This window comes from Balearica regulorum, chromosome 1, assembly GCF_011004875.1.
Source record: "Balearica regulorum gibbericeps isolate bBalReg1 chromosome 1, bBalReg1.pri, whole genome shotgun sequence".
In the NCBI taxonomy this organism is placed as follows: Eukaryota; Metazoa; Chordata; class Aves; order Gruiformes; family Gruidae; genus Balearica; species Balearica regulorum.
This window is the reverse complement of record NC_046184.1, coordinates 187,298,018-187,320,259: the sequence shown is the minus strand read 5'-3', so window position 1 is coordinate 187,320,259 and position 22,242 is coordinate 187,298,018. Positions and strand designations below refer to the sequence as shown.

Sequence of the window (22,242 nt, the reverse complement as noted above, 5' to 3'; positions counted from 1 at the left end):
GATCAGACTGTAAAATGTTATGGGCAAAAATAGTTACTACTAATGCAGTACATGGTACGAGAGTAGAAAGAGGGAGAGCACTTTGCTGAGGATGCTTTTTTGGCAACCGATGGGCACGTTCAATTGCAAATTTAAAAAAAAAAAAAAAAAAGACAGACCCTTTAACAGCAGGAGGTGGGAAGAATTTGGGTTATGAATAAGATGAAAGCACTGACAAGTAACTTGTTTCCTTTGTGATCTCGCAAGTGAAGTGTCATGACAAAAACTACCTAAACTATTACTTGGTTTTAAAATAAAATCAGGAGTCCATGAGATAGCAGCTGCTATGAAGAACACTGAAATACTGAGACGAGGTAAAACATCTAAAATTTAATGATGTGGTGGTCCAAGTTCAGGGCGCTTCACCAACTTTTCTCCCCCCTTGAGATCTCGGTGGATGAGGGAATATAGTGCTAACAGAAATATTTGCTGCTTTGAATAGCTGATTATTATCAGATTCTCTGGATCAACTTTTTATTCCTTTCTTCATTTTACAGTTCAAGATTTTCTTCTTCAGCGTTGGGAAGCCGACCTCAGCAGCACCGGGGCACGAAGGTGCCCAGGCCGCACACAGCCGCTCGCCGCCGGCCCTGGGCGGAAAAGCCGGAGAAGCGGCTGAAGGAGCAGGAGGAGGAGAGAAGCACCCGCGGCTCCCACAGGCACGGCAGACCCCTCACCTCCCCCCGCCAAGGACGTGCGTTCGAACTCAGTGGCAGCCGGGCCCCACTGATCGCCATGGCGGGCAGGACGCGGCCGGCTGAGGGCCTCGCTGCGGCGGGGCGGGGGCGGGTCGGGGGCGCGGGCGGGGCGGCGGGAAGCCGCGCCCGCGTAGGGGCCGCTCCTCTCCCGCGCCGTTCGCCGCTCGGCCCTGCTGTTCCTCCGCAGTAAGGGAGCAGGGGAAGGGGGTGCGGAGCTGGCGCGGGGGTGGGCGGCTCAGGGCGGGGAGTGCGGCGGGCAGTGGCCGGGCTGGGCCGGGGCCTCGCTGCGGGGAGAGCGGGGCAGAGGCGGCGGCAGGTCTTGCGGGCCCTCAGGCCCAGCCAGCGGGCGGCCGAGGGGGAGGGATCGCTGCCTGTGGGTATATCCGCGGGCGGGAGGGTGAAAACGGAGGTACAGGAGGACGCTTTGGTGCCGCGGGTAGGACTGGTTGTGTGGAAATTTAGTCCGGGAATGGAAATGGGCCTCTGGAGCCCAGCCGAGGTGGGGCCGGGGCCGGGTGGGGGGCCCCTGCGTGCTGCTCCAGCAACCTCTGGCTTGAAGGGCGAAACGCGCTTCTGTATGGGCGCCCGTCGACTCCAGCCCCACGGGGGTGGTAGAAGACAATGAGCAGGCCCTGAGGGCTGCCTGCGGTGCGTGGCTTTTCTGCCCGATGCACCATAGGAGTGCACACGTACGAGGGACGAAACACTTTCATTTTGACATTTGTTACCTGCTCTGATGTTACCTAGTTTCTCATCAGGATTTTTCTTGTGTGCTGACCCTTTAGGCTCCTTCCTCTTTCAGCTGCCTAGTTCGCCTCACTGTCTGTGCAAACTGACAAGCATCTCCATTTGTGTCAACCTTCCCGAGTTTTCTGCTATAAGTGAGCTAGCAGCTGTTTTAAAACTCCCATGACTCTTTCCTTGCTTGCATTTTTTACACTGTTTCTTTCCCCATGGAAGTAAGCCTTCTGCTTCTCAGTGAGGCCTATGTTTCTCCTGGCCCCCAGACTTTTAGAACAAGGTAATTAATTTCTGTCAAAGATGATTACAGCCCTCAGTATTGTGGTAATTAGTGGCTGGATGCTGGCACACATGGTGAAGAAAAAGTGGTACTGGTTTATCTCCTGCACAGTCATCATGGAGGTGGCAGGCTACTTGGCACACACAGCTCCAGGCTGACCACAGCACTTGAGGTTTGTTGTCCGGTACCAGCATCAGTAGACAAAGAGCGAGCTATGGTTACTGCAGAGGTAAAGGTGTTTGGAGATGCAGCTCAGTAGGAAAGCAGGAAGGTTTTGTCAGCTCTGCTCTCCAGAGTTCAGCTCTCCTTCCCCATTTCTGTGGGGAAATAGAAAGTTAATGAAAGATCAGAAAGTGTTTGCACGATTCTTTCTTCTGAAAAATTGCAATGTTAAACAAAGATGCTTTAAGTTTTATTCAACTTTTCCCATAACTCACTGTAAGTTAAGTCCAACAATGTTTTATTTTCAAATTTAACTTGCTCCTTTTTTTTTAACAGTTAAGACCATGGCACTGAAGCAAGTTTCCAGCAACAAATGCTTTGAGGGTTTCCAGAAGGTGTTTGAACATGACAGGTAACACTACAAAAGCAACCTAGCTGTTTAGCATGGGGTGGTGAATACATACTATCATTGCTGTCAGTGTTCTCACTCTGCAGGAAAACAGCGTGTTCTCACTAATATCCATATTTCAGTAAAAAATGCTGTCAATTACTGTTTTGGCTGTGTTCTTTTATTTCTGTGTTAATGTTTAACGTGTAGTAGTAACTTAATGCTGCGGACTTCAGACAGAAAGCTAGTATTTTTACCTTTTAAGATGAGCCTCCATTACTTTGGGTTATCCTATTTGCAGCACAGAGAACTGCCATGTGTACAAAATTCTGTTCACTTTACTGGATATTTTGGTTTTATGCACTCTTAAAAAATGCTGTCAGCAGACAGATGCTGTATATAGGTTCTTGCTGTTTGATGAAGGTGAACAGAAAAATATTCCAAAGGAAAAAAATCATTAGTTATGCTTAGATAAGCTTTTATTGGCAATTTTAGGCTTTAGTATAAATTAGGTAATTCGTTAGTCTGTAGATTTAGCAGACAGAAAACACACCTCTTGGTGGGGTATTCTGTGAAGTGTATGTTCTGCGAGTCACGTGGATGCGTTTTTTAGTAAAAATTACTTTCCAAATTAATAGGCAAGAGTCAAGTTAAATATTTCTAGGGTTCAAAATTCAGTTTTCAAAATATTGTCTGTTAGCAACATTGCAAAAATGGGACTTATTTGTACATCTCTGTTTTAAATACATTCACAATAAGGTAGGAAGGTTAGCTTTTGTCAATTCAACAGGCTAAAGATGAGTTTTTAAATAGCTTTTCACTTTATTTAATTTCTTAGTTGTTAAAATTCACTGACCAAATCTCTCTTTGAACAACATGCATTGATTCAACTTTCTTTTTTTAATGTTAGTGACCTTGTTAATTAAGTAGTGGTGATAACAAAGAGTATTTTATTAATACAGTGCAGAACTAAAATGCAAAATGAAATTCGGAATCTACTTGCCTGCAAAAGCAGAAACCAGAAAGTGCCCTGTGCTGTATTGGCTCTCAGGTAAGTGACATTAATTTTAGTAACGTAAAAAAGATAAGCATGTTTAAGCTACTGTGCTACAGTTACTGAAAACCTGATGTGGAGGTACTGCAGTGGCAGCTCTTGCATTCTGCAAAAGATCATCTTCTGGAACACACATTTACTTTGAGTGTATTGTGATAAAGTTGGATGCAGCTGACCTCAGGGGGTAGCGTACCAGATTGTCTTCTAAAGTTCTCAGTGTTGAAAATGTTCTACCCCTTTGTTCTAAAATGTACATACTTTTTGTTCTAAAACATATATAAAGGTTCTCCTGAAAGGCCTTCCTGTTGGGACACCTCCTGCTTCCTGCTGTCTATGACAGACTGCTTCAGCTAACAATATAGGGGGCAAAATCTAGCCCCTGGGAGCCAGCAAATTTGTCCTCTGGACCCCACCTTATTTTGAGTGCTATTTTGCAAGGAGCAGCTGGTGAACTTGTTAAGGAGGTGCTGTTAGCTGCCGTGGTGCAACCATATCTAGAGTGAGGTAACCCTGTGGGATCAGAAAGGGCCAGGGGCTGAAGAGGGTTGTGTGGCAGGAGTGAAGTTATCTCATCCACAGCATTATTTCTTCATCTCCAACTCCTGTGGTGTCCTATCCAGCTGCTGTCTTGCTGGATGTAAGGCAAGCTGGGATTAGACTGTATGGACAAATGTGTTCTCAGTTATCCTGACTTTGTTCCTCCACCCTGTTCCTGTCATCTCCCACAGAGCTGGGTCTTGCACCAAAAATGCGTAAATAACGTTAAGGCATTGCTTTCAAAATGGTCAGATTTATGTTGGTGGTGGCTCCAGGATTAATTACATTTTTTTTTTTCCTATTATTCAAAATGAAAAGCAGAAGCTCTCTCTGTCCTGTAATTTTAGGAGTTGCTTTACTGACACTTGCATTTAGAAAGTTGGAGAATTGACTGGTACTGTGGAGACTATATTCCTTGTATGTATTCATTTCACAAAATAGCTAGTAGGTCGGATTTGTAGAATGACAGTGGACTGGGTAAAAATGTTTACGCTTGAAGTTGGAAGCATCAAAATTGTCCTAAGAGCTCTGAGTCATGCACTACATTTATTTTTTGAATCTAAACCATGCTGTCTTGGCTAGTATATCAGTCAAATTAGGTCATTTGCAACTTGTCCTCAGAGAAAACTAGAATCCTTAAACGCTCTTAAATGGCACAGTAAAGAAAAATTGAAATACTGGTGCGCAGAATTACTTATTTGTAATTGGACTTCCGCTGGCCCTGCTGCAGTACAAAAGACATGGATTGCTGTGGGGTTTTAAGCCAGAGTGCTTACAGCCTTTTATCCTGCCTAAAAGATGTAGGATTTGTCAGACCACGTGTAGAATTCTGTAATGCAAACAGCTGAAATGGCGGTAGAGAGAAAAATGTAGTTGCAGGGTTAGATGTCAGAAGTTAACAAATGTTAACCTTAGCAACGATGTCTGTGGTCAACAGATTTAAATACGCAGTACTTGAGGAAACTGTATATGCCACATGAGTAGTCACTCAAGGGGATACAGAGTATGCATTGACCTGTTTTTGATCAAATGTTAGTGTGACTAGATGTGAAAGTGCAACTGTGTTTCTGTGGTCTTTTAAGTGTTGTTAAACCTAGCGAAAAGACTTTTCCATCTTACGGAGACAGGAATCGCTCTTATTTTTCAAAACCTTTTCTGTCAAAAAGGTTTTTGAAACTGGTATGCTGTGAGAAGTGTGTAACCAATGATATTTTTATTTCTCTAGGCTTAACTTGCACAGAACAGAATTTCATAACGAAAGCTGGTTTTCATCAAGCTGCAGCTGAACATGGCCTTATTGTAGTCGCGCCAGACACAAGCCCACGTAAGTTTTAACAAGAGATGTGATAACAGTCGTTACACTGAAGTACACTGTCTGTATTCTCAAAGAATGGAGTGCTGCAGTTTGCTACAAAGTGTGTTGCCCACTTGAGTCAGAATATGAGCTCACTATCTTGCAATATCTTGCATTGTTTGCTAGATTATATTGTCTATATTCTTAATAACATGGTAGTGAAGGTTGACATTTGAAACTTTTATTGTCATGGCACTAAAACTAGAACAAATGGGACATTGAGTTCAGCATGGAGGAGGAGAGGGAAGAAAAGGAAAACAAGAGGCATGTGTTAGCAGAGATGCTTGCCTGCACTTTGTGGCTTGCTGAGATTTTAAAAAATCTGCGGAACTGTGTTGTCACACAAAGATGTAATGTTTAGTCTTTACTGTGTTCTGTTTTCTAAAGCCTATTAAATACATGTTTCCAGAGGATTCCGATACTTAGAAAAGCGAACCAGAAACCCTTCCCCTCTGCAGCTGGAATAGACTGCTGATGAATGGCTTTTTAAAATGATGTGCTGTTATTTGTATAAGGCTGAGCTTATGTGTAGTATGGGTAACCTGAAAGTGGTGGATCTGTGGTTACTGGAAATACAGTTTTGTGGGGATTCAATTTATTATGTTTAGTATTTGCTGGTTTCTGCTAAAAGTCTCATGAGTGCTGTATACAAAGATGGCAGTCTTCTAATATTTCCCAAGCTTTAGTAGGTCAGATGTGAACATGAGTAATAGGGGAACAAAGTGATGTTCTTTCCAGAAAATATTTTTCACATCCAGGTTTTGAAGTTGTGTCAGGTCAGAGAACAGAAATGCATGTTTCTAATGAAGAGGGACAGAAGAGCAAGACGTGTATTAATGAACTTTACACTTCATTGTTGCCATCTGCTGCGGACTAGAGATGGGCAGCTAGCCTTTGCATTATTCATTCACATTGGGTAATTATATTGGGACTTGTTTTTAGTCTTGTCTCTGTAAGTTGTCTCTATCAATGTGAAACTGCATTTGCATAGTTGATTGTTTTGTCCATTCTCTTTTAAAACCCTCTCTGCAGCTGCTCTCTTGCCTTTTAGTCTAATAACTGATCAGGATTGCTCTGCTATTCAGATGAATTTCAGTATGTGTTTCATATTGTACTCTTGGATATTAGCTCAGAGACCCCAAATGTTCTTAAATCTCTTTGAGCTGGAGAAACAAGTGAAGAGGAGTTCAAAGGTAATCACAAATTCAGAGATCTGAGTGTATGTAGAGAAAACACTTATATGTGCTTTTTAGCTGTGTAGTTATGACTACATGAGAATTTCCTTCCAGGAGCTAGGAGAGGTATCTAGATGGGGAAAAACACTGCATGAAAACATGAAATACCCATTATTACAGACCCGCTGTCAGGCCCTGATAGACTTTGTTTTTCTTTCTTTGTAGAAGTTTGCTTTTCCAGACAGGTATACTGAGCAGTATTTTGCAGGTTCCTTTTCAAGTTTTTTTTTTTCAGGGTTTTCCTTAAGTTTCTTTTAGCAGAATCAGCATTGCCTTCATTGCTTGGCAGGACTTTCTGAGTTTTTGACCTTCTTCGAGGGACAGGCTTTTTAAATTCAGCATGTTGTGTAAGCACCCCCAGTCCCTGTGACTGCTGGACTGTTAAGTTACAAAATCACTCAGTGTTTGAAGGGCATGTCACTGGAGCAAACTCAACTTTGATCCTTGTCAAAATCTGATTTCACACTGTGACAGGGTGGCAGGTATCTCTGCACAAATTGTCAGGCACTGTCAAATTACGCATGGGTTTGTCAGATTACACCGCAGTGGTGAAAGCCCATGTAATTTTGGATTGCAGAAACTAGGAACATTTTGGAGAAAAGGAGGCCATTGGTTCTTGTCACATATACCTTGAAATACTACATTTTGTTCTGCAAACAAGGCTGGTAAAACACAGGCTAATCGAAGGGAGAGTAAGAGAGGATTGGATGGGATGTATTGACTTTCAAGGAGACATCCGCAAATTTAGTTTGAAAGTGTAGCCGTGGAAAAGAGGATACAACTCTGCAGTTTTTGAAAGAAGAAAATACTTAAGTTTTATGGGGAGTTATAGGTGGGAGCAATGAAATGAATTGCAGAAAAGGTAGAGTTACGTACTTCAAAAATGATAGCAACAGTAAGTGGTATTATGCTGTTGAATCTCAAAAAGGGAGGTGTAGCAGACATTATTTGAAGCAATTAAACTGATCTGGATACTCCATTTAGTGATGTAAGGTTCTGTCCTCCTGGGGGGAAAGAAAATTTTCTACAGTTTCTGTTTCTCACATCGTTTCTTGTACTTGATAGGATGAGGTCTAATAACTGAAATAAGCTGATAGAACCAATTAACAAGTGCCAACTTTTGAATAAATCCCTAGGTAAATTGACAAAGCTTTACAGAAACAGTTTAGGAGAGATCTGTATGTTATGTTTATTTATGAAGGGATACTGAAACAAGTTAGAAGTTGGATACATCTGTAGGTAATACGTAAGTAGTATTTTGAAAGCATTGTTGAATCGCTTTCAACTTGAAAACACTACTAATGAATGAAAATCTGAATTGTCTTATAGTTGGAGGGGTAGAGGCATGTTGATTGAGAAACTCGTGTCCCGAGTCTCTGATTTATATGGCAGGTCCTCCAATTCTGAACATCTAGTGAAGGAAAGAGTAACTATAGAAAGAATTTTCATGGTAGGTGGCTGCAATATTGAAGGAGAAGATGAAAGCTGGGATTTTGGCACCGGTGCTGGTTTTTATGTGGATGCCACTGAAGATCCTTGGAAAACAAACTATAGGATGTATTCCTACATAAAGGATGAGGTAACTTTGCTGCTGGGTTCTCCTGGTGGTGTTGGGTAGGCTAAAGAAGGGGTGCAGTTCAGTCATGCTCTTTGCTCCTGGCACCAAAGCTTGCTTAAGGTAATCTTGTTAGCTTATGGATTGTTTGTTGTTTTCTTGCTTTCTTCTTTTATAAAAAATAATTTGTTATTTCTTGTTTAATCCTTGAGTATTTCAGTGAGTGGATTTATCCAGTTGTTAGGCCCTTCCTCACCAAACAGATATTGTCATAGAACTGAGGAGGGAGAGAACCGCAGCACAGAGATGATAACACCTGGCAAGGCTCAAGCAGGAACTCCTTGACTCTGCTTTCCTGCTGGAGATGCCACAGGGTTGGCCTACACTTCTAATCTTGATTCGTTAGTTGTGCAATCTCTGCTCTTGTAAAATCTCTGCTCTGCTGCTTCTGAAACAATCTACTGCATTTCACTGCTCTGGTACTTTAGCTGTACTGCTTCTTTCACCATCGGTCTTGGGAGGGTGGGGTGGTGTTTTTTGTTGGTTTTTTTTTTTCTTTAACTGGATGTAAAAGGAGATTCTTTAGATATATTTTACACAGGTGAGGGTCCAGTTTACTCTGGACTTACTGTGTGATCTAGCATAAAACTAAAGTTGATGGGAATATGGGGAGCAAATAATCTCCCAAGAACAATTTGCCATTCCGGTCACTTACAGGAGCACATACATATTTATGAATCTATTAAAATCATGGAATGGTTTGGGTTGGAAGGGACCTCAAAGATCACCTAGTTCCAACCCCCCTGCTGTGGGCAGGGACACCTTCCACTAGACCAGGTTGCCCAAAGCCCCATCCAACCTGGCCTTGAACACTGCCAGGGAGGGGGCAGCCACAGCTTCTCTGGGCGAGAGAAATGACTGTTTATTAGGAATTTCCCACATACTGTGTTACAGGATTGTGATAGATTTCTATAGAGATACTTTGAGTTACTTATGATCAGATTAATTGTTTCCTTTTGATTTTGCAGTCCCATTCAAATTGCTTTCAAGCCGTGATCACAAATGTCAGGCGAGAACCAAAGATGTGCCTTTGGTTTCATTAAAATGGCATTAAAACGCATTAGTTATTTGTGCTGGTTTTCTTCCTAAACATACTCGAGTTGCTTTAATGTTTTTATTCCACTGTTGTTCCTTTGCAGCTGCCTAAACTAATAAATGCCAATTTTCCAACTGACCCTGAACGGATGTCTATTTTTGGGCATTCCATGGGAGGTCATGGAGCTCTTATTCTTGCTCTGAAGAATCCTGGAAAGTACAAAGTAAGATATAATACAACTTATATGAGGTATACTAAAGCTTATATGCATTTCTACAGAAGTGAAGAAAGAAAACATAACACCAAGTTCTGTTATAGTGTTAAATATATAAATAGGTTTAGTTTTAGCAGTTCATTGATACCTAGTATTAGAATATGTAAAATTGCCAGAAAAAAACACTATGGAATGTGAGTACGAGCAAAATTAAAAAAAGAATGCAAATTTTAAAAGTTAAGAAAAGTTCCATTTCTTTTGGATGACACTACAGCTGTTCCAAACGAATTGTTGTATTTAAATGTAAACAGGCTCCTTCTAGCTCTGGAGTTGTGTGATTTGCTGTATCTTTTCAAATCTGGTCTTATTCATTTTGGATCTGTTATTACCAGCAAACCTTTTCATCACCATTATCTGTATGTTTGCTTAGAATTTACTATGGAGTCTGTTAATTCCAACTAATAGCAAGTGTAACTGTAAGCACCTGAACTGCACATGGAATAGTATCTGGAGGACATTCCCCTCCCCTCTTTCCCTTGAGATTTGCATGTCAGCTTTCCTGAAGATTGATTTTTGGAGTATTTGAGGTATCTGAAGTTGTGTTTATTTGTATTCTACTTGAACCTAAATCAAACATACTGGAACTGATTTGCCTTTCCTTTGTACTCCTGAAGGTTGAGAGAAATGTTGTTGTTCTCTTTGCAGTTACACTTGTGTAAAATGCATTTCTGAGGGAGAATCGGGCATTGGTGTTTGAGAGATGAGGGGCTCTGCCTTTGTGGATCAGTCATTTCATGGGCTGCCCTGACCCTGCACTTTGTGGTCAGCTGCTGCAAAAATGCAACTGCCTTTTTGAAAATAGCATAACATTTGCCCAGTGTCATTAGCTTGGTGTTAGAGTTGACTGTAAGATAAAGCTTTATTTTTATCTTTCCTTTTTAGTTTTTGGAGCCAGTAATTCAGAAGTTTCCATTTTCGCTGTTGGCACTTAACTGTTAATTGTATTATCTAAAAGAATTAAAAATTAAATGGAAATTACCAAAATCCAGGAGAACTGGCAGTGGCTCAGATAGATAGTTTGTTGTTATTTCTTACAAAACATGAGAGTGGAAATACTGATGGCCCAGGGCCAAGTCCAAAAGAAGAATCTAAGAATGGGGCTTGGACTTCCGGCACAATACCTGGAGCTGTGATCTGAAATGTGCTTTTCTTGACCCTTAATCTGGGGGGTACCTAAATCCGTGAGACACTGTTGCGTGCTTAGACTGGCTGAGCAGCCCCATGCCTCAGGCTTTTGTTATGCTCTGCCAAAATCCAGTTGGAGGTGAAACGATCCCACATTCTGACCATGCTGACCCAACAGTAGACTTGAGATCCTTCTCTGCTGCTTAAGGGGATTCAAGCCAACATCTCCCAGCAAGGAAAGGAACAGCGCATCTAGCCCTGCCTTTTGAAGCTTGGCTGATGCGCAAAAAGGAAAGCAAAACCGTAGGGGTGGAAAGAACAAATAAGAGGGAAGTAGGATAATGGTGAGGGCACCTAGCTCAGAGAGTTGGTGGGGGAGTCCTGGCTTCTGGCAGTAACTTCACAACAATTTTTGCAAAGGCTTTTTGTTTGCTTTTTAGTTGGCAGAAATCACTTTTCTTAATTCATACTTCTTTTTTCATGCTTTCTTTGTGAACAGTCTGTATCGGCATTTGCTCCTATCTGCAACCCTATTCAGTGTCAGTGGGGGAAGAAAGCCCTTGGTGGATATCTGGGATCAGATGTAAGCAAATGGGAGGTACGTGTTGCAACTCACCGTCCTTTAATAACGCACAGATGAGTGATCTGTAGATATATCGCAGCAGGAATCTGGAACAAAACTGTGGGGTGCCCCTGAGCTGGTACTGCTATTTTACTATACCCCTAAGCATGGATTAGTGTTGTGTGTTTCTGGTGGGTATGGCTTGCTGTTGCCTGATGGTGCTTATAACAAATGTAATGAGATAGAAGGCTGTCATCAAATTGACTAATTTCCTCCCTGTTTTATGAGTATCTTAAAATCTGGGCTAAGAAGAATTATGAGCCATCTGAGACTTTAACGCATGAAAGCAGTGAGCAGTTTGAAAGAAAGGTAGGTTATGGCCTGTCTCTCAAAAACTCACTTCTCCATATACGAAACATCTGGTTTTTTTGTAGTAGCCTGAAAAGAGAGACTGCTACAAACTGTTCAGAGACTGATGAGCCTCATGGCATCTGCAGGAGCAGCCTGTTGGAGGCAGCTAGAAGAGGAGCCCATTGGATACTTGGAAACTGGTATCCCGTAGAACAGGATTAAACCAGGAAAAGTTAGGGTTTAGCTCCATGGCCCTAATTTTGAAATAGAAGTACTTGTATATGAATGGCTAAGATAGATACAAAAATATTTGTGTGTGTATTATTTGGGCAGCCCTTCAGTATTTTTAATCTCAGCATAAACATTATGTTGTATTTTGAGAATTAAGTTAGAAGGGATCATCATGACCCATCAAACCAGGTACTCTGGTTTCCTTGTAAATAAACACAAACTGCAGTTAAATCCTTTGTAAATTGGATTAAAGTATCTCTTAGGAAGACATCCAGGCCTGATTAAAACATTACAGGAACAGAGAGCACTAGCTGCTTTCACAACTGTTAACAGAGGAGTTTGTATATTTAGAAATCACCAGTTAAACTTGCTTACACTTAACATAATTTATTTTGCAAAAAAATTTAAGATGTTTTCTGGCCCCTTAACTTGCTTTGGAGCTCTTCTGCAAACTCAGTCCAGTAGATCAACAGCAGGTGTCAGGAACAGACTTAGACCTGCCTGTGGCACAGATACACAACCTCTGATCTCTGTATTTATGCTTAAAATTGCCATGTAAATTTGTGCAAGGATCATTTTATACCATGGCCACAGTGCTTGGCTGAGTCCAAGCTCCCATTTCCATTGCAGTGTCATTTGTTGGATCTGGTGGCATCCTGGAAGCATGGCTCTGTAGGACTTGGCTTTTTGCTGTCTGTTGGTGATCTGTCTTCTCCACTGCCTTAGTTTTGCTATCTTTTTAAAGGATTTCTTTTTTTGAGCATGTACCAAGCACAGGACCCCACAGGAAGTGTGTTCCCCATTCACAATTCCATTTTGATACATGTATGTTAATAGTCTTTAATTTATGCTGTGTGTGCCATTTTTTGTTTCTCAATTGTACAAAGTTTTCTTGGTCAAATTATCCTGGTAACCTTCAGGTTAAATGCCTTCCATGAGCATAGTTGTGTTACACCAGTGTTTTGACCCTTAGCTGCTGTAATAGTTCCATCAAGATACCACAGTATTTTGGCAGGATCTAGTTTCCGTACGTGAGTCAGTACTAGATTATATTGCTGTTCTTTGGTTCTGTATGAATTTATCCTTGGGCTGGCCGTTCTGTTTGGTCCAGAAATGATGTCAAAGTGCCAACTTGGTAATTACTGAGATCATACCATTTGCCCTTTTAAAAACATGGGCATTACTTTTCAGTTGTCTGGAATTTCCCCAGTTTTTCCTTTTCCAAAGTGTAATCTGTTGTCCTGATCAGTATCACCCAGTATATATGCCATTCTTTTCTTGCAGTCAGCAAATTCGACCCAGTCTAATGTATGCAATTGAATGTTGTTTCTCTTTTATTCCTGCAGGCATACGATGCTACCCAACTTGTGAAGTCCTATCCAGACTCTAACCTGGACATCTTGATTGATCAAGGCAAAGATGACCAGTTCCTATCAGCAGGCCAGTTGCTGCCTGATAACTTCATCGCTGCCTGCACAGAGCGGAAAATCCCTGTGGTCTTTAGACTGCAGCAGGCAAGTCGCTTCTGCAGTCGATGACTGTTGGGTTGTTGCTTTGTGATTTTGGGGTTTATGTAACAGGTAGGGGAGAGGGTGTCTCTTCACTAGGCATGCTTTTACTTACCTGTGAGTCTGTCCGTGGCCAAGTGAGGAAGAGGGTGAGAAGTGATGTTTTCCTTAGTAGCAGCTGTCAAGGAGTGCCCCGTATCCATCGGTTTCAGCTGCATTTCACCACTAGGTGGGGGTCACGATTTTAGTTTCAACAAGACGATCATTGATGTTAACTCAAGCTGCCAGTGGTCGGCTGAAGCAGCAGCATTAATGATTTTTAGTAACTATCAATCACAGTCACTGTACAAGCAGTGACAGATGTTGGAAAAGGATCTGGGGGTGCTGGTCAACAGCTGGCTGAATATGAGCCAGGAGTGTGCCCAGGTGGCCAAGAAGGCCAACAGCATCCTGGCTCATAGCAGCAAGAGTGTGGCCAGCAGGACTAGGGAAGTGATCGTGCCCCTGTACTCAGCACTGGTGAGGTCGCACCTTGAGTACTGTGTTCAGTTTTGGGCCCCTCACTACAAGAAGGACATTGAGGTGCTGGAGCATGTCCAGAGGAGGGCAACGAAGCTGGTGAAGGGTCTGGAGCACAAGTCTGATGAGGAGTGGCTGAGGGAACTGGGGTTGTTTAGCCTGGAGAAAAGGAGGCTGAGGGGAGACCTTATTGCTCTCTACAACTACCTGAAGGGAGGTCGTAGCCAGGTGGGTGTTGGTCTCTTCTCCCAAGTAACAGGACAAGAGGAAATGGCCCCAAGTTGTGCCAGAGGAGGTTTAGGTTGAATATGAGGAAAGAGGATATTTCTTAACCAAAAGGGTTGTCGATCACTGGAACAGGCTGCCCAGGGAAGTGGTTGAGTCACCATCCCTGGAGTTATTTAAAAGATGTGTAGATGTGGTGCTTAGGGACATGGTTTAGTGGTGGACTTGGCAGTGCTAGGTTAATGGTTGGACTCAATGATTAATCGTCTTTTCCAACCTAAACGATTCTATGGTTCTACGTAGAATCTATGTAGAATCTATGTACTTTTCCTGGATTCCTTATCTGTGTTGTGGGTATTGTTTTCAGCATAAAACTTTGTGATTTAGTTTGCATGTATTAGTGTAAATCAGGAAAGGTGTGGAATTGCTTGAAATCTTAGATTCATTTAAACACCCAGGTGGAAGGATTGCCCTTTCCTATAGTGCAGTGACCCAGAAGAGCACTGTCCTGAGAGCCCTGGAGTCGTAAGAGACTGACAACTTCAAGCCAGACCCAGTGAGGGACCCAGCCGTGGAGAGTGAGGGAGTGTCCTCTCTGATTTATCATAAGCCCAGCACCAAAAGATATCTTTAGTGCTGACAGAGCAAGGTAGTTCAGAGGTTTACATGGCATTTTAGCGTAGTGCTGGAGCAGTAATTCAGACCTGGGCTGTGTTCTCCTTACAGCTGTGTTTTACCAGTATACTGGGCAAGTCTTCTCTCAGATTGCATCTCGCTCTGTAGCTGACACTTGCTGCTACCCAGCTCTAATTTACACGCCCAGATTAGGGCAGGTTAAGATATATTGTGTTTGTTTAGCTTCCTAGTGTTCATGTATACTTAACCTCTTAGTTAGGCATCCTTTACAGGTTTTGTATATAATATAGGTATTTTTGATTTCTTAAAACGGATCAAATCAGAAGAGTCATAAACTTTCCCAGAAGAGAGCTTGGCATGATTACGTTATCATGAACTATTTGTATTTGCTGATTTCTTTGTTGTTGTTCTTTTCCAGGGTTATGATCACAGCTATTTTTTCATTGCTACATTTATTAATGACCACATCAAACACCATGCAAAATACCTCAATGCTTGAACCATTTGGATGGGAGTGTTGTCTGTCCAAGATGAATCATGGGATAGAGGTGAACTAAACAAAAATAATTTGAAGTAGTGTCTGTAAAGTGGAGCTCTTCTGATTGTACTGTTAAGAAAAATAAAAATCCCACTTAATTTGCTGTGTGTGCTTTAGAGTAAGTATTTTGAATGTTCTCGCATGCTTCAAAACCTCTCTCAGCATGGTGAAGGTGCTAGGTTTCTAGGTCAAAATGAAAATAAGCAGATGAGTTAGGCTCAGACTATAAGTGTAGGTACATACTTGGGACCACAAGACGGTTTCTAGCGCAACTATGCAGAGATTGTGAATAACACCAGTGTGCTTCTTCAGCTAATTAAATACCAGGGTTCACTTCATCACTTAATGCTGAAGGAAGTTGTTAGTTGCACAACCAATCAAGCTGCTTAATTAATCTGAAGTGTTTGGTATATTTTTCTTTGGCCTGTCTAAATACATTCCCAAGGACAAAGTCTGGTAGCGAATACAGGCAGAAGCTTGCTATGCAGGGGTTTCCTCTCCTGTGCATTAATACCATTAAGCCAATAATTGAGTTTTTCATGGATGATACCTAAAGAAAAGACCTCTTAAAAACTATGTGAAGGAAGCAATCTGTAGTAAAAGAGGTGGTTTGTTGTTTTTTTTTTTTTTTTCTCCACTTGCCTTTGTTGCTGAGTGTGAAAGGCTTAGGGTGTGTTTCTGGGTTTCTTAGACTTACCAGGACTGAGAGGAAACTTATACATAGAGCTGAAAAAAGCATTCTCTGTCTATAGATGATCTGGTATCGCATTGCTGTGGTTATTTTACCAAAGATGGCTGAATTTAGGCCTGACAGTTGTAGATCTTAATAGTTCCCAGTAGTATACTTCTGCCAGCTACCTTGTGTGGGGCAAGAAGGCAGCTTGTTCTGGTGAGCTGTTTATCTTGTGTTTGAGCAGCCACTTGTGTAAACTCTGCTTTCCTGTGGTTCAGCTGAACCTGCATCACTGCTCCAACCTTGGCTTGCTCTTGCCAGAGGAAATACAGGGGTAGACATAGGAGCAGTTTGCTTTGTAAGCAGTGCTGAATGCGCTCCTGTTTCTCTGGAAATTCTCTCTCTGGAAATTCTGTTTCTAGGTTCTAGGTCACAGGGAGGCTGCTGCTGGGAACTTTGTGATGGTGACTGGCTGAAATACGTATTGACTGTTACCAGTCTTGCCTCTGGCTCGCTTTTATAAGGCTGGGATGATATGGCTGTGCACATTGCAAGAGTTCTCTGAAATGCTCAACACAAGTTTTCCACACCAGGTAGATTTACAACAGACACTAACTCCTGCTCTCTCATACAGCAGGGCACTGACATACAAATTGTAAGCCGCAAGTACTAAACATTTAGATTTTTCCACTCCTGCAACAGCAGAATTGGATCAAAGGATTGTTTAATGCCTGGCAGCTTCTAGTTGTTCCTCCCTCCTGCAGCAACCAGGCACCTGCCCTGCCAGAGCCCACACGTGACTTCTGGGCTGCAGCCAGTACCGGACGGGAGCAGAAGTGTGCTGTGCTTGTACTACAGCCCTGTGCCTGCTATTACCAACAGAGTAGTAGTGGAGTGGGGTGTTCACCTTGGTGCAGGTACTTGATGATGATGATGACAAACATTTCCATGTGTTACCTGTCAAAGCTAGGACTTTTTTGTCTAATGCATTCTGATTAATTGTATTTAAGGGAAAGAGGCATGTTTTTTTTTTTAAAATTTCCTAACAGGAGCGTGTGCACCTGCACATTGTATTAGAGGAAATTAAAAAGGAGGTTTAACCCTGTAATTTACTGCAGGTTCTTTTAAACCACCATTTTGAAGCTGCTGGGTTAATGGTAGGAAACAGCTTGCCCTGCGTGGGAGGAAAAATCCTTTTAGACTTGATAAATTTCTGTGGCATAATTCTAAGTTTCCCGTTATACTGTGGATAGTTGTGGGGAGCTTTATTTCCTGTATCCTTAATTTGCAGTCCAGCAGGAGATCAATTACCTTACCAGCTTCCCCAAACAACTGCCCAGCTACAATTCTGGAGCCAAAAATACCCAGCATATTTTCTGCTCATGGCTCCTAATAATTGACTGCCCTCCTGCACCGTTTGCTTTCTGGCTACAACAGCGTTTACATGCACTGCTGCCTTCCTCGCAAGAGGGACTTCCCACTGCCTTGCTTGTGAGGAGGAGCAATTCAGGTCAGCAGCTGATGGGCTCTTGCAAGTCCAGAACTTGCTTCAGAAGTCGGTAACCTCCAGGCTTTATAGAAACTGCCCTGACCAAGCCCATCTGCACCATCTTAGATGACTTCAGAAACCTGCACAGGAAAGAGAAGGCTGTATACTATGACCTACTGTTTCTGCAAAGACAGAAGGGCAAAGCAGGTTGGCACAACCCTGGCACATTGGGTTGTCCCCAGGTCAGAAAGGGCTCCTGCGTTATTGCTTGGAATCGCTGGAATAAAGAAACTGTCAGGTTTTGTTTGGGAAAGCAAAAGCCTGCAGAATCATCTCTGCAGGAGGGCAGGGAGGGGGAAGAAAAAAAAAACCTGCACTGTACAGTGAAGTGGGAAGCAGTAAAAAGAGCAACTTGTACAGTGATGCAACAGGAGCAAAGTGGAGGCGGAGTCTCCCTTCCCCCTGAGCTGGGGTCACTTCAGCTGCTGCGACTGGCAGATCTGAAGCAGCAGGGACAGCAAAGCTGCAGGAAGTTAATGTGCAGGAACCCCCACAGTTACTAGCTGGATCCTAGGCCCAGCTCAGCTGCAAAATTCCTTTATTTGGGTCACACCATCATCCTCTCCCTCCCCCAACCCTTCATCCATCATTCCCAGGGCTGAGCTCTCCAAATGCCACCTCTTTTACAAGAAACTGGAAACTCAGTCACGGGGGTAGTCATTACAAGGGTTTCTACAAATATATCCTTTAATGGTAACTACAGTAAAGATTTTCTCCATACATTATGCTCGCTGCTGAGGGTATTAGAGATTCGCCATGCATGTTTTATTGCACATATAAATAGTGTACAAAGATTCATGAAGATTTTTTTTTTTTTTAGCCGTACAGATTAAGACTGCATAAAAAAGCTGTATTACAAAATATTCAGAGCTATTTATTTACAGCCAACCAAGCAAATACTGAAAGACACTATCAGGAGAAAAACAAAATTTTAATTATGAAAAAACCCAAGATTTGTCAAAATAATAATTACAAAGCTACATGTTGCCATATATACATTGTAAAAAAATACTCAGGAAACCTGCATTTTATCCCTCAAGATGCAGAAATCAATATTCCTATTTTTATACTCAATCTTTGAACGCTTTTAAAATTTGATAAACTCTGACTTGAAAACTTATTCTCTTTACATTGCTCGTGCTTTTTGACAAAACAGATATTTGTGCAGCTCTGTAAAATATTAAAATACATTTTAATTTAGTGTTAAAGTGCACAGTACATTTTATAGGAAACAATATGCTAGCTGCCAATCAAAATTACAATTTAAGTCAATGTTCCCTCTATAAAATAAATGCTTTTGCTTTGGTTGAAGTAACTGGATATCCCATGCATACTGTACTTTCGCGAGTAGTCCTAACAGGCTGCTCTCAATACATACCAGTACATTGGCCGTTTGCGGTGGCAAAACGCGCAGTCTGCATTCAAATACCGTATTAACGATTAAACGTCTGCTGGTTTTAATATTCGCGGTTTTAAATGCAGCGTCTGTGAACACACCTGTAACTTTGCCTTAGTAGTGACAAGTATGCATCGTCCTTCCAAAAAGTCTTTATGCAATAGCTCTCTCCACATTCTCTTGCTTAAATATTTAGTCCTCCCACCACGTTGCCTTTTTTTTTTTTTTTTTTTGCCATGATGCATTTCCACCTCCCTGCTCATGCACAGCCCCGGCCCCTACCAGCTGGCCTTTTCACCACATGCACCTTTCCTGTCCTGCGTGACGAAGTTACGCCGCTAGCTTCTCGTCTGAAAGAAAAAAATGGATGTTCCAGATACTGTGAGAATCACTGCGCTGGAACTTTTTCATCTAAAATGTCTGATGTTTTAATAATAAATTACGCTTTTAAAAATCTCTTCCAAAAATTTAAAGTAGTGATAAGGAAAGAACCTTATTGCCTATTGCTGACAAGGGATTAGAGGTCTGATCCTGCAAATGATTGCTACAGAACATTGTGCTTAATTCTGTGGGAAACTGATGGAGACTCCAGCAGGTTGTCTGGGGGAGATCGGGTCTTTGAGACTGCCTTTGGCAATGCAATAATTGTGTCTCCTCTCGAAGGAATCGCTGAGGAAAGCAATTACAGTTTTTTTGGCTACATGGTAAATCTTCTCGCTAATGTCCTTGTGCTATATTTTGTTATTTGTTCTGTAATGCTGTAGTCTTTGAAAGAAATCAAGTTACAGTGCAAAATTATATTTCAAGACACACGATCCTAATGCACATCACTCATTTTGTTGTGGCAAAAGTTAAATGTCTTGTGCATAGTAAAATAAGCAATCAAAAATATTTGTTCACATTTATTTTTCAAGTTTACATCTTCCCTTTTTTTTTTTTTTAAAACATCTATATACAAATAAAATGGGTGTGCTCTCAGTTTCAGCCGATTTAGTTTAGTGGGGGGGAAAAGCGCTACTGGAATGTAGGAAACTCAATGGAATGCAGACAAATTTTTACCAATGTTCCACAAATTCAAGAAATGAAAAATGCCATTCCAGCTAGCTGTTTGTTTAATAAAAGCACCTATTTTGTTTGCTTTTTATCTTACATATTAGAAAATACAATTTACGGAGAGCTAGAGCTACTGCACACCAAGTGGAATAAAAAATAACTAAATATTTATATTAAAATAAAGTGTTTAACCACAAAAAAGCAGTAATAAAATACAGTTTCCTAATTTACATTTTGCATCCAAAGGATGAATAACAACTCACTAATAAATAATATTTATATAAATATTTTATGTCTGAATATTTTTAAAAGGCAATAGCCTGAAGCAACTGCAGAAAAAACCTAACATGGTAGAAGTTTGATTTACTCTCCCTCCTTCCCCCACCCCCCCAAATGATTACAATGATTCTTAGTTTAATAATACGAAGGTATCTTGCTGCAAGACGGCTGTGTACTCCACACATTTTTAAGTGGCAGAGAGGTGACGATTTTAGTAAGTACTGTACAAAGTGAGCTATAAAAGCAGTGAAGCGCCAATTTGCTCTAAAAACGTTTCTGTTTAGTTTCTGGTTTGTAGTTTGACGCACATGTACAGTCTGAAAGACAATTTTAAAATCAGAAGGATGCGAATACTCTTGGAGCACTGGGTTTTTTCAATGCGGTTTGAAAAGATGGGCAGTATTTTGACTCTTTGATGGCACAGTGGAGCTGGTAACAGCAGAGAGAGCAGTTTCATGTGAATAAAGCTTGTTTCACTGTGGTTACATCTAGCAATGCTTGAACTGTTACGCTCACTTTTACCAAGCCCTTTTCTTCTAGGATGTGATGTGGTAGGCAGAGCTTCTCCTAGAAAAAGACAAACAAAGGAGTAAAGATTAGGATATTCCACACTCACTGCAAACTTTTGCTTTACGTGAACACAGCTGGAACAAAAAGTCCCTCAAGAAGAAACCATTTCCTATTTTTTAATTAGAAAACTTCCTGTGATTTTGACAGAAAGTCTCTGATTTTGCTCTCATTATACCTATGAATTAGTGAGACATCTGTTAATATTCTGGGCCTCAGAAACCAACCCGTTCAGTGGTCGTTACAGTATGTAAGCACCTTAACTAAGAGTGAGGGCCAGCAAGTACACACTGAATTTTCACCTACAAAGTGACATAACATGGCATTTGCCCGTTATTATGTCTGAGTGAGTTTGGGGACAAAAGGCTGGGTTTGTCAGTCACCAGAAGTTCTACCACTGAGCTCTAGACAGGTAGGTCTTGGTCCCAGGATACGCACCTTGAAAGCCACCCATTAGCGTTTACAGAAAAGGGCGTGTAATGTGCGTTCGATGGGCGAAGCATTTCATTCTGAGTAATTAGCAGCTTATTTTGAAATATCCAGGAATCAACTTTATTCACTGTAAGGACACAGCAATGGTGGCCAGGATGAAACTTACTGGCTGTCCACAAAGGCTGTTACACCAAAGGACAGTCAAACAGTAAATCCTGTATCTCCCAGAGGTAACAAGAAACCCCCCAGTGAGTAAGTATGGAAAGCCTTGCTGAGAGAGGTAGCCTTGTGTCACAGTTGGCTTGCTCTCTAAAAAGTTTTTCTTAATGTAACTGGGCATTCCTGTTAATGAAAGCCATGAAATTGTGAAATCGGGCAACAGGTTTATAGTAAATAAATGGAAAGGCTAGACTGCATCACATAAACCGTAATTACAACTGAAAGACTCATTGCCACAACATGGAAGCCAAAAGTGTAAGCGTGATGACAAAAATATACAGATAGGAAAAAACCCAACAATGCAATTAAACACAAACACGTGGATACAGCGTCCGGCTCAAAGTCCTGAAACTGCGTGTGCCAGATTGCTTACAGTTTGAAAAGGCACTAAGTGATCTAACCTTCTGTTCCTTCCCTAAGCATCCATACCTGGCCATCAGCAGACTTGTGTTCTGGTTTCGGCTGGAATAAAGTTAATTTTCTTTCTAGCAGCTGGTATAGTGCTGTGTTTTGGATGAGAATAATGTTGATAACACACTGATGTTTGTAGTTGTTATTAGGTAGTTGTAGTGTCTACGCTAAGTCAAGGACTTTCCAGCTTCCCATGCCCTGCCAGGTGCACAAAACTGGCATTGGGTTGTTTTTTCCCGGGTGGTAAACAATTGCATTTGTGCACTTTTTTTTTTGTTTATATATATAAATATATTATTATTATTATTATTCTCTTTCTTTGTAATCCTATTAAACTATCTTTAAGTCAACGCATGGGGTTTTTTTCCATTCTCCTCCCCATCCCACTGGAGGGACGGAGTGAGGAGCAGCTGCATGGTGCTCCGTTACCGGCTGGGGTTAAACCACAACAACATGGGATACTGATTTTTTAGGAAGAGAGTGTTGTTTTGGTATTCTCAGTGTTGAATGTCTTAGCTGTTCAATAAACTTTTAGCTTCTAAAACTACTGACACA

The 22,242-nt window shown here is 41.6% G+C and overlaps 2 protein-coding genes across 9 annotated transcripts in view; one reads left to right on the top strand and one right to left on the bottom strand.

Annotated features, from left to right (window-relative positions):
* Nucleotides 1-812: 812 nt before the first annotated feature.
* Nucleotides 813-15,211, top strand: ESD (esterase D). 4 transcript variants are annotated; one of them, XM_075741833.1, is made up of 9 exons: nucleotides 813-923; nucleotides 2,257-2,332; nucleotides 3,271-3,359; nucleotides 5,125-5,223; nucleotides 7,943-8,067; nucleotides 9,243-9,362; nucleotides 11,038-11,136; nucleotides 13,029-13,196; nucleotides 14,989-15,211. In XM_075741833.1, exons 2-9 carry the CDS (start codon nucleotides 2,265-2,267, stop codon nucleotides 15,067-15,069), a joined length of 849 nt encoding a protein of 282 aa, XP_075597948.1. In that variant the 5' UTR covers nucleotides 813-923; nucleotides 2,257-2,264; the 3' UTR covers nucleotides 15,070-15,211. The 4 variants fall into 4 exon arrangements, with proteins under 4 accessions (XP_075597948.1, XP_075597949.1, XP_075597951.1 ...); XM_075741834.1 differs by lacking the exon at nucleotides 813-923 and adding an exon at nucleotides 960-1,236; XM_075741836.1 differs by lacking the exon at nucleotides 813-923 and adding an exon at nucleotides 1,051-1,110.
* Nucleotides 15,212-18,940: 3,729 nt separating this feature from the next.
* Nucleotides 18,941-22,242, bottom strand: part of LRCH1 (leucine rich repeats and calponin homology domain containing 1) — a 132,401-nt gene continuing 129,099 nt past the window's right edge. For 3 of the 5 annotated variants that reach the window (XR_012833302.1, XR_012833303.1, XR_012833304.1), the window contains one exon: nucleotides 20,488-20,625. Coding sequence is in view for 1 of the 5 variants with exons in the window: in XM_075741831.1 (XP_075597946.1) it covers nucleotides 20,512-20,625 (114 nt within the window). In the remaining 4 variants the exon portion in view is untranslated. Of the gene's footprint in view, nucleotides 20,626-22,242 lie in introns of all 5 variants that reach the window. The other 2 variants (XR_012833305.1, XM_075741831.1) reach the window with 1 other exon arrangement.